Source organism: Triturus cristatus, chromosome 1_1 (genome assembly GCF_964204655.1).
Source record: "Triturus cristatus chromosome 1_1, aTriCri1.1, whole genome shotgun sequence".
Lineage (NCBI taxonomy): Eukaryota > Metazoa > Chordata > Amphibia > Caudata > Salamandridae > Triturus > Triturus cristatus.
This window is the reverse complement of record NC_140579.1, coordinates 84,980,541-85,001,007: the sequence shown is the minus strand read 5'-3', so window position 1 is coordinate 85,001,007 and position 20,467 is coordinate 84,980,541. Positions and strand designations below refer to the sequence as shown.

At 48.9% G+C, this 20,467-nt stretch overlaps 1 protein-coding gene across 2 annotated transcripts in view; it reads left to right on the top strand.

Annotated features, from left to right (window-relative positions):
• Positions 1-7,201: 7,201 nt before the first annotated feature.
• LOC146869532 (phosphoenolpyruvate carboxykinase [GTP], mitochondrial-like) overlaps positions 7,202-20,467 on the top strand; it is an 81,199-nt gene continuing 67,933 nt past the window's right edge. Inside the window, exon 1 of one of the 2 annotated variants that reach the window (XM_085603946.1) lies at positions 7,202-7,310. In XM_085603946.1, coding sequence (XP_085460072.1) covers positions 7,273-7,310 — 38 coding nt within the window. In that variant the 5' untranslated portion in view covers positions 7,202-7,272. Of the gene's footprint in view, positions 7,311-8,946; positions 9,226-20,467 lie in introns of those variants that run through there. The other variant, XM_085603961.1, reaches the window with a different exon arrangement.

Here is a 20,467-nt window from a genome sequence, read left to right as displayed (position 1 = left end):
CCTCCTTTAATCCAGGTCATCTTAAACAATATAACTCGCTAAGATTAAACCAATGGAGTCTGATTACTATTCAAGCTGGATTTGAGCTCCGGCCCCTTTACCACCTCCAGGAGCAAGTCTTGACTGTTTGCGAGGAGACCAGTTTACAGCAACAATTCTGTAATCCAAACGGAATGAAATAGTCTTATGGCGGGAGACACCAGATGAGCTCCATCACAGATGCTGCCCACTGATCATCGACTGCCACAGGACGCAAAGAAAGGGCCCACTCTCCTCGCGCCATCCTCTACATATAGGAAAACATAATTTAGAGGGTGATTAAAAACCGCCCCATGTCCCAGCACAGCGCCCAGCCTGGTATCGGATGTTAGACCTCTTTATTAGAGCGCATGATCACCCAAGGTTTCTTGGCGCGTGGTCACTCGTTCAAACCTGTAAACCGCGGGTGGTTGTGATGGCACCTCTGCTCCTGAATCTGGTGCAGGACCCCCATGCCTCAACCCCCCCGTGCTGCAATCCGCCCCCCCATCCACCGACAGGCACCCCTTTTACGGTTCATGCATAGCTGCAAGAGCTGGGCACCCTGCCAGGTGCCCTGCCTGCCCCCCCCCTGCTTGTCCTATGATGGGGCCAGGGGTGGCAACTGGCATTCTGTGGTGCCTCTGACTGGGCAGCAGGACAGGAGACACGACTGTGGGGCAAACCTGCCAAAAGTAGGACCATTGGTCGGCCGGCTCATTGGGCATTCGTTAGGTGGACAACACCAAAGTGGCATCAGGTGACCTCTGACCTCTCAAGACAATATAGAAATTGACTTTTTATTGTGAGGAAAGCACTGGAAGTAACATCAACAAAATCAGTTTTCAGTTGTGGTTGGTGTTGGCACCCAGCATGCTCTCTCAGCGACACAAAGTGATGGGGAGTCCACGCGGTGTCGCAACACCGACTACGCGCATCGGAGGGTGGCGACAGGGCGCACCCAGCATGGAGACAGGAATGAAATGAAATGTATTGATTTATATAGGCCTCATCCGAGATCCACAATATATTAAAATAATATATACAGATTTCCAGTCCCATAGTATTACAATATATCATGAAATTCTTTATAAGCAAAAAAGATTATTATTCTTATCTTGTACATCTCTAAAATAGCGGGAATAACACTTTAAAAAAGATTCAAACTTTGTAACAGGACTTTTAATGGCAGCTGCCAAAGAATGGAACCAGCTTCCCTGGAGCTCAGTCCGTAGGTATATATGAGATTTCTAGAGCGCCAACCGAGTCAAAAGGCAGCAATGGATCAATCAAACAGGATTCATAAGCGTAGCTAATCACCCGCGAGGACACCCAGGCACTGAGAACCAAGCTGCACGGGTGGCATCAGTTGAACAGACAGGTCTTGAGTCCCCTTCTGAATTCCTGAAGAGAGGGTGAGGTCCGGACATGCAGGGGGGGAAGCAAAGCGCTGTACAAGGAACTTCTCCCACAACCTTCCGCAAGAGCTGAAAACTGCTCCTTCTAATGTTTAGCAACGGGGCTTCCATTAATAAAAGTCATTTGTTATGGACTAAAGTCCACTGCAGTTTAAAAATGTTGAATATGTTGCTGCTCTCCATGACATTTATGGCATTATATCAAAAACCCACACAAATCTGTTCGGTACTGTTTAGAGCACAGGAAAATGTGGGTCTTGTATGTGTGCATCATACATGTGTGTGGCGGCAGGAGAGAGCAGCGGTGCGCATGCGCAGGACACACACGTGGCACGTAGGGCGACAACACACAATAACATGTAAATAAGCCACTTTGATACTGTGAAATGTGATTAAAGTCCTAGCCTGCATTCGTTTGTAACTTGTTCCAGCAGGAGGCGCTCTGCAGCCCCTGAGCTCTGCCTTCCACCCCTGACACTGGAGTCAATGCACCAGGTACTGTCACCAGTGCCAGGGTGCATGTTTGGCAAGGAGGGTGGTGCTCTATTGCCCACAGCCCCAGTTCTTGCCCTCATCACTTGTTAAAAGCCCTTATCCTGAACTGCAGTGGTTTTTACATCCTGGTGTAAGAGAGCGCCTTTTGGAAGCTGAGTTCAGATGCACAGTACAGTGAACGAGCCTGCACAGGCACATGGAGAGGATGTGACCTAACAACCAGAGCTGACGACTTCGGAGCGGAGGATCCGGGTTCATTGGACTCTCGGCGTCGGCTTAACATCCTGTGATTCTGGGCAAATCACGTATTCTCCCCCTGCCTAGCAAAAATGAATGTGTCCTGTAACTTAACTAGTGCTCATATAAAGGGCTCCGATACCTTCGGGTCAAGTTCACACTCTATAAAACTGCAAATGTAGCGCCAAGAAGCAGAGGCAGAGAGCGCTTGTCCTGCCAGCATCATACAACGTGCGTTCTTTCCAGTGTAAAAGAGAGAGGCGGGTGCACACACAGCTCGTGTGCCCCAACAGCTCTCACTCAGCTGTGCACCCTTAAAATCACATGGCGGGGCTTTCGTTGCTTCTCTTTTTCAAATGCAAGCACATGGCACAAAATAAAATGAAATCAAATGCAGGTGTCTGAACTTGGCTGCTATACGCTCGCAATAAAAATGTTTACATTATAAAACATTCACTGAGGCGGCTGCTTTACTAGTGGGCTTTTTTTAATAGCAAGTCTTTCAATTTACGGTACATTGTATAATTATTTAAGAAGGAGACGAGAATAAATCAACACCAAACACTCCAATCACAAGCGCTCTAATCACAGGGACCTCTGGCGTGTCACGCACGTGCCTTATTACAGCAGCTTTAAAAAAAAGACAGAAAATATATCACCCTCTCACTGGCCACCAAACACAGGTAAGAATGTAAAGTGGGTGAGAGGAAAGGCAAACTGCGTAAGGATGAAAGGCAGAGCTGATGGAAAGGGAATAATGTCTTTCTAAAGATGATGGGCGGAGAGGATGAGAAGATGCGGTGAAAGGGACAGAGTGGTGGGGTGAAGAGAGGAGAACTGTTGGGGGGTGGAGGAATGATAGCGGATGTTGGATGTCTGGTAACCAATCCCCGCTGAAGCACAAAACCAAGCAACATAAGCACATCGGCAAGAGCTTCTAAGCGCTTCCGGACACCGAGGAAAAAACAAGGGTTTCAAACTGTGCCCAGCATGTGTGAGGATAACGAGGCCATCAGGTTAGCCAGCTACATCCATGCCATCAGGATAACATTTTTCTGCTGCTGGGCTTTCATTTGACAATCCCATGCATTCTGGGAGTTGAAGACATGGGTTGTTTACAAACCAAGCACCGATCTCTTATCTTTATGGGGCCATGTGTTTCTAATTAGCGTGGAGGCGCACACTGCCCCCGACCTCTCAAAGGAAAAAAATCTTGACAAAAGCAAGATTTATTTCCTTTGAGAGGTCGGGGCAGTGTGCTCCTCCACGCTAATTAGAAACACATGGCCCCGTAAAGATAACAAAGTGCTTTGCGACAGCCGCAAAGCAGACGAGCCAGTCCGGATTGGCCAGATGAAAAAGCGAAAGGGCGTCACCAAAAAACCCTCATTTCCAATGGCAGGCCACCGTTTAGAATAAACGGTGACGCCAGCCAATGAAAATGAGGGGCGGGGCTTCAAGTGCCCTTCTCAAGTCTACTCTCCTACAAAATCTCTCGCCCAGCGAGTAGCGCTGCAACGCCAGGCGACACCTAATAATACTAGGGCCCTATTTCCTCTAAGGAGGGGTGTGCCCCATAATACTGGAAACGTTATTGGTGGCACTTTATTCAGTATCGTATTCACTGGCGGCGCTTGCTTTGCTCCAGATGCAAAAAGAACTATTGATGGACAGAATGCAGAACAATGTCATACATTCACATTCCGTCCATCAATTGTGTGTCTTTTGCTTTCTCGCCCTAAGTGCGCCAGGTATGCTCAGACGTGAGTCCTGGGCTCACTGTGCCACTGGAATCAAGCTATCCTGGCTGAAGAGGGGTGAAACCCCGAAACCGGTCCTAGGAGGCTTGTTTCCGGTCCAGGGAGGACCTGGCTTGGCAGTTCGGACTGGTCTGTTCCCATGAGGCACAAGGTCAAGACTGATTTGCATATAACCAGGTCTAAACTAGGGTGGCATGGTGAGCAAAAGAATGATGGATTTAACCCAGATCTCTTGACTGGGGTGAATATTTTGATTTGTTCTGCATTCCGTCCATCAATTGTGTGTCTTTCGCTTTGCTCCAGATGCCAACGGACCCAGGATTGATTGGTCAGACCCTCACTGTAACTGCACTGTCTTGCTTAAGTGCACGTTTTTTGTGCGACCCTCCAAAATATTAATCGTCTCTAATATACTGGGAAGGAAAACGATGTGCAGTCAAAATAAATAGAGCAAACACATACAAATCGCAAATACTGCAAACATGGCCTTGTAATACTCTGCGTTGGAACCTTGTGTTTTGCGTGTGTGTTTTGTGAGTATATCATGCCCTCTCCGGCCATTGTTCGGAGGATTCTCCCATCAAGTGTCTGCAGGCTACATGCCCGCCTTCTCCTCCTTACTGTGGTGATTGGGCCTTCAGGCCCGCATGCCGATGAAGGATGGACACGGGACACAAGATTACTGGTTCTGTGAACTGGCCCCGAGCACGTGCGCTCGGCCCCTTTTATTGACAGGGTCACCTGACTCGTGACGCCTGTGGTGGGTGGGTGTTCAGTGTGGGTTACAGTGAAATGGAACACTAGAATGTATCCAGCCGGATACTACATCCCTCCCAAACTTTAATGAAAGTTCAACCAAAATGAAGTCCGAACCTGTGGGAGTAAACACAAATTACAAATAAAACAGAAGTTGGTGATCAAGACTTCCACGTAGTCTTTTTGCTGATGGTCAACTGCCGGCGAGGGTGTTCTGACAGCCGGGACCACTCCGTCTCCTTGGCACGATGTCCGAGTGCTCTACGGATGTGTTCTTTTGGACTTACACCGTGGAAGTGCGCCTCACAGTCTCTTTCTTGTACCGCCAACGGTGGAAGTGTGGGTGAAATGAGGGTGGACCATTGTTATTCAACTCTCTGCTGTATGCCCTGGTAGAGGTGTTTCCTCCAACTAGTAGTTGTCTTCTTATAGGACTCACCGTTGCAGGATATCCCTCTCACGGATACCCCTCTCTCGTGGGTGTCCCCTCTCACTGGACGACCCGGAGGCCCTTTTGTTGCCAGGCTTCCACTGGAACGGTTGACCGCGCCTGGTCGCTCCAATCGCGTTGGAGGAGTCGCTACGGGTCCTTTTTCCGTGTCCGAAGTTCCACCTAAAAGCGTGCTGTTGGCACTTGGTCCTTCGCGCTCTGCCTCTGTTCTCCTAGGATCTCCAGAGCCAGCTTCAACAGTCCATCTCTCGTCTTGAGATCCGCTGCCACCGGTGTCCCTGAGGCCTCTGCCCCTTGGATGTCCACGGTCCTGTTTCCGTGACGTCCCAGAGGTGGTTGTTACCAACGGACCGGCCTGCTCGTCTCTGTCATCCCCTGGTGACCTTCGGGTTAGCGCATCGACGTATACTCCCAGTGGGGCTAATGTTGTTTTCCAGGTACTGGGTCTGGGTGTCCACGCACCTTCTCACTCCCCTCTTCGGGTACTCCTTCCGGTGTGTGTGTTGATCTGTCACGCACACCTCTGTGCTCTTCTCCTTTCTTCTTCGGGTGTTCTCCTTCTGGTGTGTGCGTGTTGATCTGTTACGCACACCTCTGTGCTCTTCTCCTTTCTTCTTCGGGTACGCACACCTGTGCTCTTCTCCTTTCTTCTTCGGGTGTTCTCCTTCTCCTTCCACTGCGACGTGATCCAGTCTTCCCGCCTTTTGCTCGTCCTTACCAGGCTTCCTCGTGTAGCGTGCACTCTACGCGTTTCCCTCTGGTCTTGTCCCGCCACTAGGACACTGTCTTCTTTTCGCTCTGTGACTGGACCGGCCGTCGCGACCTTCTGTCTCGTAGTTGCTTTTGATGTTGCTTCTGATGTAGAGTGATGTTACCGGACCTCTCTTCCTGCTCCTCCTGGCCCTCTTTGTGAACCTCTCACGGGGTCCTCTTCACTTCTCTTCTCTCCGGCTCTGACCCTTGGCAGGTCATTGTGCTCTCCGACCTCTTGTAGGTCTGCATCATCCTTGCGACCATCTTGCTGGTCGGCTTCTTCCTCCTTGCGACCATCTTGCTGGTCGGCTCCTTCCTCCTTGCGACCATCTTGATGGTTGGCGTCGTCCTCCGCGCGACCATCGTGGTGGTCGGCAACCTTCGTGCGACCATCGTGGTGGTCGGCAACCTTCGCGCGACCATCTGGGTGGTCGGCAACCTTCGCGCGACCATCTGGGTGGTCGGCAACCTTCGCGCGACCATCTGGGTGGTCGGCAACCTTCGCGCGACCATCTGGGTGGTCGGCAACCTTCGCGCGACCATCTGGGTGGTCGGCAACCTTCGCGCGACCATCTGGGTGGCCGGCTTCACGAGGTGCGTCACGTCGTGCGACTACCTGTGTTTGTGGAATTGTCGAGTGCTGGTGCATGCTTCTCTTCGTACCGTCGCGGTACATCTTCAGAGTCGCGTTGCTCCTTGTGCTGTGCGATTTCTTGATGTGGTGGCTCCTTGGCGCCACTGGGTGTACTTCTTCATCCTTAGCCCGCCAGTGTCGGATTCTTGCCGCGCGCATCCTCGTCAGTGGGTTCCTCTTCCTCGGCGCTGCTGTGTACCTTCCGCGTCCGGGGTACATCTGCGCTGAGTCCTTTAGTTCGCTCGAGGGTTCCGCTCCACTTGATGCGGCGACAGCACAGTCCTCGCTGGGGTGGATGTGGCTTGACACCATTTCTTCTTTCTCCTTGTCTTGCTGTGGGACGGCGCGGCATCCCGGTGACACACTGTCTCTTCTTCCTGTGCTTCTGTCGCGTTCCTGCGCTTCTGGCACATTCCTGTGCGCCTCCGTCGCACTCCCGTGCGCTCACCCTCGCGCCTCCGTCAGACCTTGCGGTGCGTGCCTTGCTGCATCTTCGTCCTTGCGCTGCGAGCCGTCGATCTCCTGTGGCTGCTGGACTTCCTTGGATTGCTGTAGGCTTGTTGATGTGCTTGGTGGCTGCAATACCACCAGTGGCCACTGGGTGGCAGTGTTGCTTTTCTTTGGCTTCAGCAGCAACCATTCTGTACTGCCAGAACTCTATGCCTTGTTTTCCTTTCCACTCCTCCAGGCTTCACTCGTGCTTAGGAGAGCTGGAGGGGAGCTGGAGCCAGGCAGACCAGTGGAGTCCAGATGGGGCTGGAGCTGTGGAGTCCAGGGCATGACAGCAGGTAAGTCTCTTTTGCTTTTATTTTGCTCTGAGGCAGGTGAGGGGGGACAAAGGCAGTGTCAGGGGGCGGCCTGGAAGATGAGACACTACTTGTGAGCTAGGGCAGTGTATTGCTCATGTGGATGGCGGCTGGGCTCAGTTCCTGTACCTTCATTTATCTGCACCAGCCGGGCACTGTCACTGTGTGCACATGTGGTCGGGGCACATCTCCTTCGTGATCGAGGCACTCCGCGCTCCTCGCGCATATTTGAAATTCGCGCTTCGATGCGCCTTGATCGGTCCTGCCACTTTGCTCTCCTCGCCCTCTCCGTCGCGGCCGCCTGGGGCATACCGCGCTTCTCAAACGAATTAGCACTTCAATGCGCCGCCGTCCACATGGTGACCGGTACTTTGCTCTCCCCGCCAGCGCTTGTCACATCCCGCGCTTGAGCGGCCACGGGCCGGTGCTGTCTCTTCTTCGCTCCACGGAGCTGTCCGCCTGCAGTGCTCCGCCCCCCCGCAGCCGACTCACACGCGTCGCGGGACGCGAGGGGGGGGGGCTGGAGCACACCCACACTTGCCGGTGCCTGCTTTCGTGTAGGTCCCCCCGGCAGACCTTCGCTCTTCTCGGGCCGCACGGGGGGAAGGGGTACTAGGGCCTCATTTCTCCGGCCGCGGGCCGGACGCTTCCATTTCTTTCCCGCACCCCGCCGGACGCTTCCATTTCTTTCCCGCACCCCGCCGCAGCAGCCTCACCTTTCATACGCTGCGCGGCGGGGAGTGAACGCTACTGTTGTTTCTCGACCGCGGGTGGGCTCCGCTTTGTTACCTCACCCCGCGCCAGCTCGCAGTTCTTCGTGGGTGCAGGTGCAACGGGCACGGCTCGTCTTCGTCGCGGGTGGGCTCCGCTGCTGCGGGGTGGGCACCCGCTCGGCTTCTACTTCCCTCGCCACTCGGGGCACTTCAACGCGGCCATGCGGGTGGGCTCCGCGTGGTACAGGCGTCTCGCGGGGGTCGCAGCCGATGCGGGTGGGCTCCGCTTGGCGTGCGCTTCCCCACGGGCACCTCGGCAGGCTGACCGGGGTCGGGGTGGGCACCCGACTTCGTCGTGTTGCGGGTCACGGTTCCGCGGCCGATGCGGGTGGGCTCCGCTCGGCTCGCTCTTCTCCCTGGGGCACTTGGCACGCCCGCAGGCCTCCGCGACAGCCGGCGCCGTCCTCGCAGGGGGGGGGGGTGCCGACGCGACGCGGCAGCTCTCCTCCCCTCACTCTCCCTTTTTCCTCGGCCTCAAACTTCCCCCACCAGGACCGGGGGATGCGAGGCCACCGCACACGTGGGATCGGACCCACTCGTCGCCATTGTGGTGATTGGGCCTTCAGGCCCGCATGCCGATGAAGGATGGACACGGGACACAAGATTACTGGTTCTGTGAACTGGCCCCGAGCACGTGCGCTCGGCCCCTTTTATTGACAGGGTCACCTGACTCGTGACGCCTGTGGTGGGTGGGTGTTCAGTGTGGGTTACAGTGAAATGGAACACTAGAATGTATCCAGCCGGATACTACATCTACATCCTCTTATTACCCCTCCTCTTCCTCCTCCTCCGTCCACGCCCTCTGGTCCATAGTCCGGCCCCTACCGGTAAATACTGGACTCTGCTTCCCTCTCGACTGGTTCCAAAGGTCCCAAGTCACCTGGGCTTCACAAATAGTCCTGTCCTCTCTCCGGGTCCCCGGACTGTCCTTCTTGAGTCTCCTGTCCCGTGAGTCCTGCTCCCCTCAGCTGTCGTTCTTTCCCAAGTCTCCAACTTCTCTGCAGTGGAGTCCTGTCTCCCCCTCACCGCTCTCTCCGGCTGCAGGGTGCTGACCGGTCTGCAGAGGGCGCAAAGGGACGGTGATCGGGGGCTCGCAACATGCCCTCCTACGGACGGATTTTGGGGTGAGTAGCGTCATCATTTCCTTTACCCTTGTACGGGAGAGTCTCGCGGAGCTCTCAAGTTTCCCTGACGCAGCTTCGAGTTTTTTTTCCTCCCAGAACAGTATTTTTCCTTTGCATTTTGGGTCTTGTAATCCTAATAGGGCCACATGAGAGCTCTGTGTCATCAGAAGCCAAGAAGGGTCCTGTGCGTGGTGTGGGGAGGTATTAGGGTTCATCGTTCATGTGAGCAGGTTAAGATACGAGGCACCCGGAGGTTAGTTCACGGACACTGAATACAGTAGACTGGCAAGATGTGCAAAAGTTCGACCAGCAGCGTCCATGCCACTCGATGCAAATACCCCTCGCTGCTTTACCTGTGCAAGCTTTTATATTCTGCTAATTCGATCCAGTTGGTTTCAGAGACGTGAACCAAGACTGCAACTACCAGAATACACTTGATTGTAACATAAATGCCCGGATGTGGAGCCTTGTGACTGTGGTGAGATGGAGTCCTATCGCACACCTGACATGGGCGGTGTATAGCAGCTAAGGACTGTCACGGGTCATGCTGGGAGATAGGTTGTGTAGTATGCGTTGAGGGCCCCTATCGGTGGTATACAATGGTATGCAGTTTCTATAGGTGGTATACGATGATAGTACCTGTGTTGTATTTGAAAGTATTGGGTTTCATACGTCTAGTTTAAGGCAGCCACAGTCAGCAGTATAGAAAGGTACAGGGGTCATCCTTGGTGGTATAGGCAGGAATAAGGGTTAGTTCTGTTGCTGCAGGTAGTTTATGAACAACCTATGTTAATTTGAGGAAAGTTATTGGTTGTATAGGAAAGTATTAGTTCCCCTGTACTCAGATTTAGAAGGTGTAAGGGTCTGTCTGGGCATAATAGAAAGACATGCAGGTTCCTGTGGGTGGGTCTGAAAGGTGTGGGGGTATAACTGGACTGCATCGAAAGTTCTAAGGCTTCTATGGATGGGTGAGGGAGATAGGACATGCTGTTTAATGGTGTGAGCGCTCCTATAGGTGTATGGATGGGATATGGAGGTAGAAAGGTCCCTCAGGGCAGTACGACCGTACATACCATCATACGAGGAACCCTTTTGATGGTGAAGGTGAGTATGAAGTTCGTGTGAGTGGAAGGTGGAATAAGGTGTAAGGATTCTTAAGGGTGGTTTGGAAAGGTATGGAGGTCTCTATTGGTGTTGAGGCTGTATAGGAAAGTATAACCAAATGGTACTAGAGTCTCTGAGGTGGGCCCATTTACGTGTCTCCAGTAGTTTATTCGAGAGAGTGAGGCTCGTTGTCTGCAGTATCAGTAGGTGAGTTAGCAAGATGGGTTTTGAAGGTGTAAGAATGTCTGTGGGGCACATGTGCGGGCTCCTTAGATGTGTGGAAGTACTTGTGTTTGGTGTCAGACCCCTAGATATGATATCTACTAGTCCATGTATTTGTATCAAAAGTGTAAGGATTCCTTGCGGTGTACCAGAATATGCATGGATCCATTTGGATAAGTCAGGAGGTGTGGGGGTTGTGGCTGTCATGTCAGATGTGAGCGCTCCGGTGGTGATACCAGAGGGTGTGTGGCCCTTATGGTAGTACCCAAGGTGAAAAGATTCCTAAGGTTGAATTAAAAAAAGTTGAGGGTCATGGTGGAGATGTCTGAGGGAGCGCAGGGTCCTGGTGGTAATATCAGTAGTATGAGGGCTGCAAGAGTGCCTGCGATGTTGTCAGTGTCAGGTCCTTGGGTGTGATGGAGGTGGCATGAGAGTCCATGGGGTACGGGTGAAAAAGAAGGTGCAAACGATGATGCTAGATGTGTGGAATACTGGGGTCGATATGAGGTGTGAGAGGCCCCTCATGGTGATATCAGAGCATGTGATGGTTCACGTTGGTGTTTCTGTGGTTTGTGGCCTCTAGGGGTAAAGGAGGAAATGAGAAGGTCCATGTGGAGATGTGAGATGGAGTGCGAGCCCGTGGTGGTGATCTCAGAAGGTCTGATAGTCCACGGGTTTGATAACAGGCAGCACTGGGCTCTCTGGGTGATATTATAATGTGTTCTGGTCCGCTTATTTCAGTCACATCTATAGATGCTAGGGCCTATAGAAGTGGCTTACATCTATAAGGACCCTTGGCGTCAGAAGGTGTTGGGATACAGGTGGTGTATCAGGTGTGATACCACTTTGTGGGTGGTGTCAAGTACTAGATGCGTGTCCTGGCGGACAGGGATAAAGCGCACTGTGACATTAGACACCCTACTCCTTTGGCCAATAACTCGCTGTGACAGAACAAACACTCTGCATGCGTGCACCTTACTTGATTTCGAAGGATGATGATGTCCCCTGAGCAAATGTCGCTCTGTTATAAATAGGGCTTACAGTTTTATGGTATTTATATTGTCAATACATTTCTGTCTGTATTTTTCCATGTTTATTTTTATCATTTTGTTTGTTTATCCATATTTATTTGGGGTAAGAAAACATATCTACGACTAGTGCATTTCTGCACTTATTCAATCAATAAAGGGCATTCTTACTTGAAAGGATGTTAGCGCTTTCAGAAGCCCTGTTTAATGCGGCTCTCCTATGCAGTGCAATGAATCATTCGGATTGTAGCACAAGTGTACGCATATCTGCAGCTGTTTAAAGGTTCTAGACACAGACCCCTTTGTACCCTCCGCCTGTCGTTATGCACAGACGAGTCATTGTTGGCAACATTAAGAATCACACAAAGAAAGATGCACTTTCCAGTTCATACAACATTTAAATAAACACAGCCAGAGAACTAGATGGTTTTCTGTCTGTTTGACTTTAAAAATCTGTAAAAATAAATAAATATATCAAATCAGCAAACTTGAAGCCTTCGCTATAAACCTCGGCTGCAGACCTTAAAATGCTTACAGTGGCAATGGTGAATCTCTGACAGGAGGAGCACTTCCAGGAGCATCTTTCAACTCTCATTTGGAGGATCGCAGGGGTTAAGAAGGCAGTGGGACACCTCCCATTGGCTTCATTCGCCTCTGAGGTTTCTCTTTTGTAGTTTGTAGTTTCCATAAATAACAGTGCGTGCACGCTCATACACTCGCCAATCGTTCAGATAAGTGTGCACTGACCTGGAGAAACATATTCACGAGTTGAAGTTTTCTTAATAGCCTCCTCGGGGGTAGTAAGCGCTATATAAAATACGGGTACAAATGCAATTTTGTTTACTTAGGGCTAATAGCCCTTAAATATTATTTAATTGAATGCAGGTATAACAGTCACTGCCTGCAGCGAAGATCTGTACGAAACCTGCAGGTCACTGTGAGTCACGGGAACCATGCAAAAAGGGCCTATTTTAGAGTGTATTATAACGAAATCCTTCGACTTTATTTGGGGGGATGGTAACGCCGCGTGTTGCAAGGTACTGAAGCGACAAGACTGTAGTATCCTTAAATGAGACTCAACCCAAATAAAGATGAAATTGCTGAGTTCTTTATTTCAGCCCCCCGCATACAGGAAAAGCACCTCCAGCGCTGACCGTCTCCGTAGCAGAACTGTCTTAAGAAAGAATCTAAGAATACAATACATTCTACAATCTAGAATAGTGTGACTCGTCTTCTAGCAACATACTACACAATCCCCCTTCTTAAAGGAAACAAAACAACCACAACAACAACAAAAAAAAATATCTAAATAAAATCAACTACAATCAAAGATTTCTAAAGATTTTGGTTTTTTAACAATTCTACCACTAGATGTTTTTACGATGTTTTCATTACAAGATAACTATGGTGTAACAGAATTCTGAACATCATGTGGCTTGTGTCACCCAGGGGAGAATTGACATCTGATGAAACCTCCGGCAAGGAAACACTTTTTGGAGAGACAATACAATCATGTGAATCCTCAAGATTAACATCAGAAGATATTCTTGGAATAGAACAATCAGAAGTTACACTTTCATCATTTGAATTAGAACTATTAATATGTTGTGAGAAATCACATGTATCTAACAACCAAAAATTCTTGCATTTATTACATTCTTCTGTTTCAGAATTATATGAAACTGGTGCAAGACGACTACAATGCCAAACTTCACCATTTTGAAGTAAAGCAGTGTTGTTCATAACCTTGACTTCTAGTTTAGTTTCACTAAACTTGCTTTCGGTTTTTGAAACTCTCTTAGCATTTTTAACTCTAACCCATTGACCTCTATGTAAGTTAACCTGTTTGGTGCCATGTTTCAAATCATAATAGGTTTTGTTTTTCATCTGAGATTCTTTAATATTCTCTCTCACTATAGGTATGTCGCAAGAAACTATTTCACTTTTATTTAACCAACCAGGATTGATTTTTGAATGTGGAATTCTGCCTCTCATTAAAGAAAAAGGACTTTTACTAGTAGTACCATGGATAGTACTTCTATATGCCCAAAGGAGTTTTTTAAATTCTTCTTCCCAAGATAGGTTACTTTTGTTAGCAAGTTGGATAACTCCTTTAATACTACGGTTGGCTCTCTCAACAATACCATTACCGCTTGGGTGATACAATACCGTGAATCTCTGTTGAATCCCAGAAGCATTTAAATAGTTTTTCATTTCAAGGGATTTAAATTGTACTCCATTGTCAGATAGAATGAACTTAGGGAAACCTTCCCATAATAAAATATCATCTAAAAATTTTATTACCGTTTTAGTATTGATGATATCTACAACACACATTTCTAACCATCTTGAAAAAGTATCAATGAGTACCAAAATGTATTTCTGTGAACTATCTTGCCAACAAATTGGTCCCATACAGTCAATGGCAACAACTTCCCAGGGAAAATTAGGGCAACCAGGAGAAGCTAAAGGTGGATTGGATGTTTTAAGCGTTTTATCAGAAATCTCACACTTCACACATGATCTCACACATCTTTCTACATCTAAATCAATCCTAGGCCACCAATATAATTCTTTCAGACGTAGTTTGGTGCGTGTAATTCCTGAATGTCCTTCATGACCTAGATCAACTATTTTATTCCTTGAGTTTTTTGGTGGTACAATTTTATCACCACGTAAAACCAGTGTATCAGAAAGACTTAGTTCATTCCGAACTTCCCAAAAACCTCTCAATTCATCGTTGACAAATTTTTTATCAATTCCATTCCATCCCTTCATAATTAATTGTTTGAGGACAAGTAATATTTGATCAGAGTTCTCTGCTTCGAGCCATTCTTCTTTGCTAAAACTACTTTGAGTCCTATTTGATGATATGTGAGCTACTGAAAAATCATTCCAAGAATTCATGTCGAGCTCAACCAATGGTAAAGACATACGACTTAGAAAATCTGCAGTAAAGTTTTTGACACCAGGCATATATTGAACTTCATACATGAAGTCCTGTAGTCTCATGGATAATCTAGCAATTCTGGCTGTGGCATTGGTCAAACCATCAGTGGTCAGTAATTTAGTCAATGGTTTATGGTCGCATCGTAAGATAAATTTCCTTCCCCAAAGAAATTTCCTAAAATGTTCTAGAGCCCATACACAAGCTAGGGTCTCCCTTTCTACAACAGAGTAACGTTCCTCAGTAGGAGTGAGAGAACGTGATGCGAAAGCAATAATGACTTCTTTGTTGTTCTCATCTAATTGTGTCAGTACGCAACCTAACCACCTGCTCCTAGCATCAGTGGTGACAATGGTTTGTGCGCAAGGATCAAAACCTTGAAGACTAGGTGCTTGCGCAATGGCTGTTTTTATTTCCTCAAATGATTTTTGTCAAGAAGCACACCAAATAAACTGTGCCTTGTTTTTAAGTAGGGATCACATTACACAAGTTTTCTCTGAGAACTTGTCCACAAATTTTGAGTAAAATTCTGCAAGTCCTAAGAAAGATCTAAGATCCTCTTTCGATTTGGGTGAAGGAGCATCTTTAATGGCACTTACCAGGCTGGTTTTGGGTCTAGTACCTAAGGCACTGACTTCATGACCCAGATATGTCACGTTATTTTCTGCAAATTTACATTTGAAAGTTCAACTTCTTTGTCTTGTAAGATGCCCATAACTTTCCTTAAACGTTCATCATTACATTTTTTGTTAGGACCCATTATAAGAATATCATCTTGGAAGAATATTATACCTTGCATATCGCCAAATAATTCATGCATGAGCCTTTGAAATACCGCAGCTGCGGACGCTAACCCGAATGGCATGCGGCGAAACTGGTAACAACCAAAAGGAGTACAGAAAGGTGTGAGATGTTTACTCAAAGGTTGTAAAGAAATTTGGTGATATCCACACGATAAATCAATCGTTGAGAACCATTTTGCACCTTTGGTTAATGAAAGCATTTCATTGATTCTCGGGAGAGGAAATTGATCAATGATTATATTTTCATTCAAATACCTTAAGTCTATGCACATGCGAATTTTCCCATTAGCGCGTCTGGCAATAACAATCGGGGAAATCCAATCAGGATAATTTTTTAAGTTCTGCTTTTACCTCATCTCGAACAATTAGTAGAATGTGACGTACTTTATGAATTTTGGAAATTGCATTGGGTCTGACTAAAATTTTGTGTGTAAAACCCTCAAGATTCCCAATGCTGCCACTAAAAACTTTTGGAATTTCTTTTTTTTTTTTTTTGACCTTTGTAAACCAACTTTATTAGTTTTTCCCATAGAAATAAGTACAATTGATTAAATTAAACTGTATAGAGCAAAAAAAAAATGTAAAAAGTCCAATTTGATCTTAGGGTCTGTTGACCTACTAAATCAAATATCTAAGAAGGGCGACCAGATGCTGGAGGAATAAACCGAATACCAATTACTGAATCCAGTGTTAGGTTATAAACGTACATTTACAGGGGTGATTGCAAGCTGGTTTACCTTGGATAGCTATCAAATTTTTAATTTTTTTTTATTAAATTATTATTAAATGGTGATGCAACCATAATACATACAATACACAAACAAATCAGCATATACAAAATGCACGACCAGAAGACGCAGATATACAGAAAAGCAGGAAGGCACTGGGGCATGTCCACAGTTATTAGTAGTTTTCCCTGGATTTTGCAGTCACATGAACCGGGACATTCTGCGGGATACAGTCTGCACACCATTTAGTCCTCCCCCAAACACAATACATATCTTTGCGTAGTCTCTATTTTCACATTTTTCTTCAGATGTGTCATTTCAGTGGCCCTAAATATATATTATATGGCATATTGCCGGAATCAGTTCATTCCCATAGCTTACCACCCACCGTTACTGCCGTTCGAGGAGGCACCATCAGCTCCCTGGATTCTGCATCAATTCCCAGTCACAGGGGGGTGATTCTACTATCGCTGATATCAGGTCCGTCAGGGGGGACCCACCAACTCGAGCCTTTTCAGGTCAGTCGCCCAGTGCGTCCGCGCCTTGTCATGCGGGATCTTGCATTCCGCTCGTATCGTGCGATACATGCTGGACACCAGGTATCCAGGATTTACACTCTGTAGCATCTGGTGTAGTGGCTTCAGTATCTCTGGCTCCCTTGGAAAGCTCGGGAGAATGGCCCGCATGCCCTGCCGCAATATTACGTACAGAAACATTTCCAGGGGAGTGTGTTGTACGTCCCCAAAGAACTGCATAATTGTCTGAAACCTGTCTCCTGCAACAGCGTCAGCCGGGGGTGATACGTCCGAGGCAAAGTTGGGGAATAGAGGGTCGAAACCCCCAGGGTCCTCATAACATACTGCCAGGCGTCAATAGTGCTTGTGATTGTAGTTGGTGCATTATTCCGAGGGCAAGGAGGCGCAAGTATCATTCCATCCAGGGGAATCGGGTCTGCCAGCCAGTGTTCCGCCGCCACCTGTGGCATGCATGCCGGCGGATGCACCCAGTAATAGGCGTAATGGGCTTGGGCGCAGGCATGATATAGCTCGAAGTCCGGGATGTCAAACCCTCCATTCAGTGCAGGCCTGGTAAGCACCTTCCACTGGACCCGCGGCCTTCTGCCCCCCAAAACAGTCGTATAAGCTCAGAACGCAGCGTTTTAAGGAAGAAACTCCCCGGGTAGTAAGGGAGATTAAGAAATGGGTATAAAAACTGCGGCAATATCACCATCTTAATCAATGAGGCTCGTCCTGCCATTGACAGGGGCCAGGCAATCCAGCGAGTGACGTTGTCGGTGAGCCGACTCATGGCAGTGCCATAGTTTAGTCGTATCATTTCCTCCCTATCTCCTGAGATCTGGATCCCCAGATATCTCCGGTCTGTGTCACACCATTCAAGCGGGTAGTCCAGTGGGAATTTGACCGCTGCCGCCGTCAAGGGAAATACATGCGATTTTTCCCAGTTAATATGAATGCCAGACAGTTTCCCGAAGATTATAAATTCTCGCAGCAGGGGGTTGAGGTTAGTCTGGGGGTCTCGAACATAAAGAGTCAGATCATCTGCGTACATTGATATCAATATTTGTCGCAGGGGGCATCGGAGCGCTCTATCATTATGGTGCTGTCGCAGACTGCACGCCAGGGGTTCGATCGCAAGGGCGAACAAGAGGGGGGACAGTGGGCACCCTTGTCTAGTCCCTCTTGTAACTGGAAATGCATGTGAAACGCGGCCGTTAACGAGTACCCTAGCCGTGGGCTTTCGATATAGCAGCTGGACCCAGGACACAAATCCCGGGGGGAACCCCATGCGGAGCATAATGCCAAATAGATAATCCCATTCGACGGAGTCAAACGCTTTAGTAGCGTCCAGGAACACCGCAGCCAATGGGAGCTCCAGCGATACATTCCGTAGGATCGAGCACAGCGTACGAAGATTATGAGAGGTTGCCCTCCCTGGAATGAATCCCGCCTGATCCGGCAGGACCAGTTTGCCTATGAGGAGGAGGACTTGATTCGCTATGTGCTTTGCCAATATCTTGGTGTCACAGTTAAGGAGCGATAGCGGTCTGTAGGAAGCGCAAAATTGTGGTTCCTTGCCAGTCTTTAATATTGACGTAATCAGGGCTTCACGCATGGAAGGGGGTAATGTTCCACCCTCAAGAGCCTCCTCAAAGAGTTCTTTCAATATAGGGGCCATAGTATCTACATACGTTTTATAAAATTCAGCAGGGAGTCCGTCGAGGCCCGGCGCCCTCCCAGATTTCTGCTGCATTATAGTCTCGCGGATCCTGTCTAACTCAAATGGGGCGCAGATGAACTCTCTATGATGGTCCTCCGACCATCCCAATGCAACGTCTCCCAGGAACGTCTCGAATTCCAAGGGGTCTCTGCGCTGTGTCGCATACAATTTGGCATAATGGTCAACAAATATATCCTGCACCGTCCCCGTGTCTCTGCATAGCTCCCCCCCTACGTCTGCTATTTCAAGAATATAATTGGAGAACCTAGGTTTCTGTATGGCTTCAGCTATCACCCTTCCCGGGCGTTCTGCCTCCCCCATACCTCTGAGCCGTCCAGTATTTCCCCAAGAACCTAGATTCTCTCTCAGCCGCATCTGTATATTCCGTTAGCTTGTCCCTAAATTCTGCATGTGCCCGTCCCCTGGCGTCCTGAGTCATCCGCACCTCCAGCGCCCTCAGCTCGGTTTCTAGCCTCTGGAGCCTCCCACGCATATCTCGGAGCACCCCACAGCTCTTTGAAATGCACACACCCCTGATCGTGACCTTAAATGCTTCCCATATAATTTCCACCGAAGTCACGGAACCCCTATTTCTCTGGAAGAAAAGCCCAATTTCCTCCTCCAGCTCAGCATGGAATACCGCATCCAGCAGTGCTGCGGGCTGCAGCCTCCACGCCCGCTGCGCTCCCCTCCCACCCAGCAGGTCAAGCACAAGGTGTACTGGTGAGTGATCCGAGTATGTGCGCGGCAGATGACGGACTCCTCCAATGCATGGCCCCAGTCCCCTGGATGTTAGACAGTAATCTGTCCGAGGCCATGCTTGACACAAAGTGCGTGCCCTCCATGGATTGTGGGTGCATGTGGCGCCAAGTGTCTATTAGTCTGCCTTCTTCCATGATCTCTCGCATCGTGGCCTGTGTGCGATTGTAATGGTGTGGCAGCGCTCTTGATCTGTCCATGACAGGGTTGAAGGCTACATTAAAGTCTCCGCCCCAGATGACGTGTGTGGTGCCTAGCGCCAGTATTTTGCCCCAGAGGACAGTGAAGAAGTCTGGTGTGTCCACATTTGGCCCATAGCAGCTCACTAACGTGAATGTATCAGCTCCCAGTCTCCCCCACACTATCGCATATCTTCCCTGCGGATCCATTAGTTCTCCCTGCGGCACGAAGGGCGCATGGTGCTTTACTAAAATGGCAACACCTCTGGCATAGGAGAAGTAGGAGGAGAAGAGCCTGCAAGTCGCCCATCTTCCCGCAAATGTATTACTAGTGTGTGGAGCACAGTGCGTCTCCTGCAATAGTGCAATACTGATTTTATGTCGATCTAAATAGAAGAGTATTTGTCTCTTCTTTCTAGGGTCCCCCATTCCCCTTACATTCCAGGACAGTATCCCTATACAATTGTAAGGCACCCTGCCTTCCGCTCGCTCCATTAATAGTTACAGGAACCTTCCGTATCCCAATGGGTGTGTCACTGTCTACTTCTGTACAGTTGCACATTCGTCTGTCTGAAAACATCTGAACCAATTCTAAACCATTCTCCCTATCCATCCCCCAACCCTCCTCCCACTGAAGCATCCCAACCATGCCAGTACCTCTGTTCCCTCCCCCCCTTTCTCTTCGCAACTTAACCCCCAACAAAAACAAAGACACTTCAGCTAATTGCCGAAGAGATTCTTCAAAATGGAAAAACACTCTGAGGGATCTCCCAGATGGGGTTGTCACCAGGTGGCTCACAGGTATTGTTGATTCAGGGTTTGATAACATCCCGCCTCGATTACAGCAACAGTCTGTTTCTGGGCGCCCCTGAATCGACTTTTAACAAGCTTCAGCAGGTGCAAAACGCGGCAGCTAGACTCCTTATGGGTACCCCCCGAACAGAATCCGCCAGACCCGCTCTCAAGGCACTGCACTGGTTACCGGTGCGGGAGAGAGTACAGTTCAAGGCACTGTCCATCGCCCATAAAACTTTCCAGGGCGGTGGGCCCCCTCTTTTAGGGAGCTTGGTAGTACCTTATAAAGCGAATAGAGCTCTGAGGTCGGACCAGAGATGTCTGCTCCAGGTCCCGAGAGTAAAAAGATCACGCACGGGAGGGAGGCGATTCTCTGTGCATACAGCAATGCTCTGGAACTCCCTCCCATTAAAACTTCGCGCTGAGACCTGTACCCTGC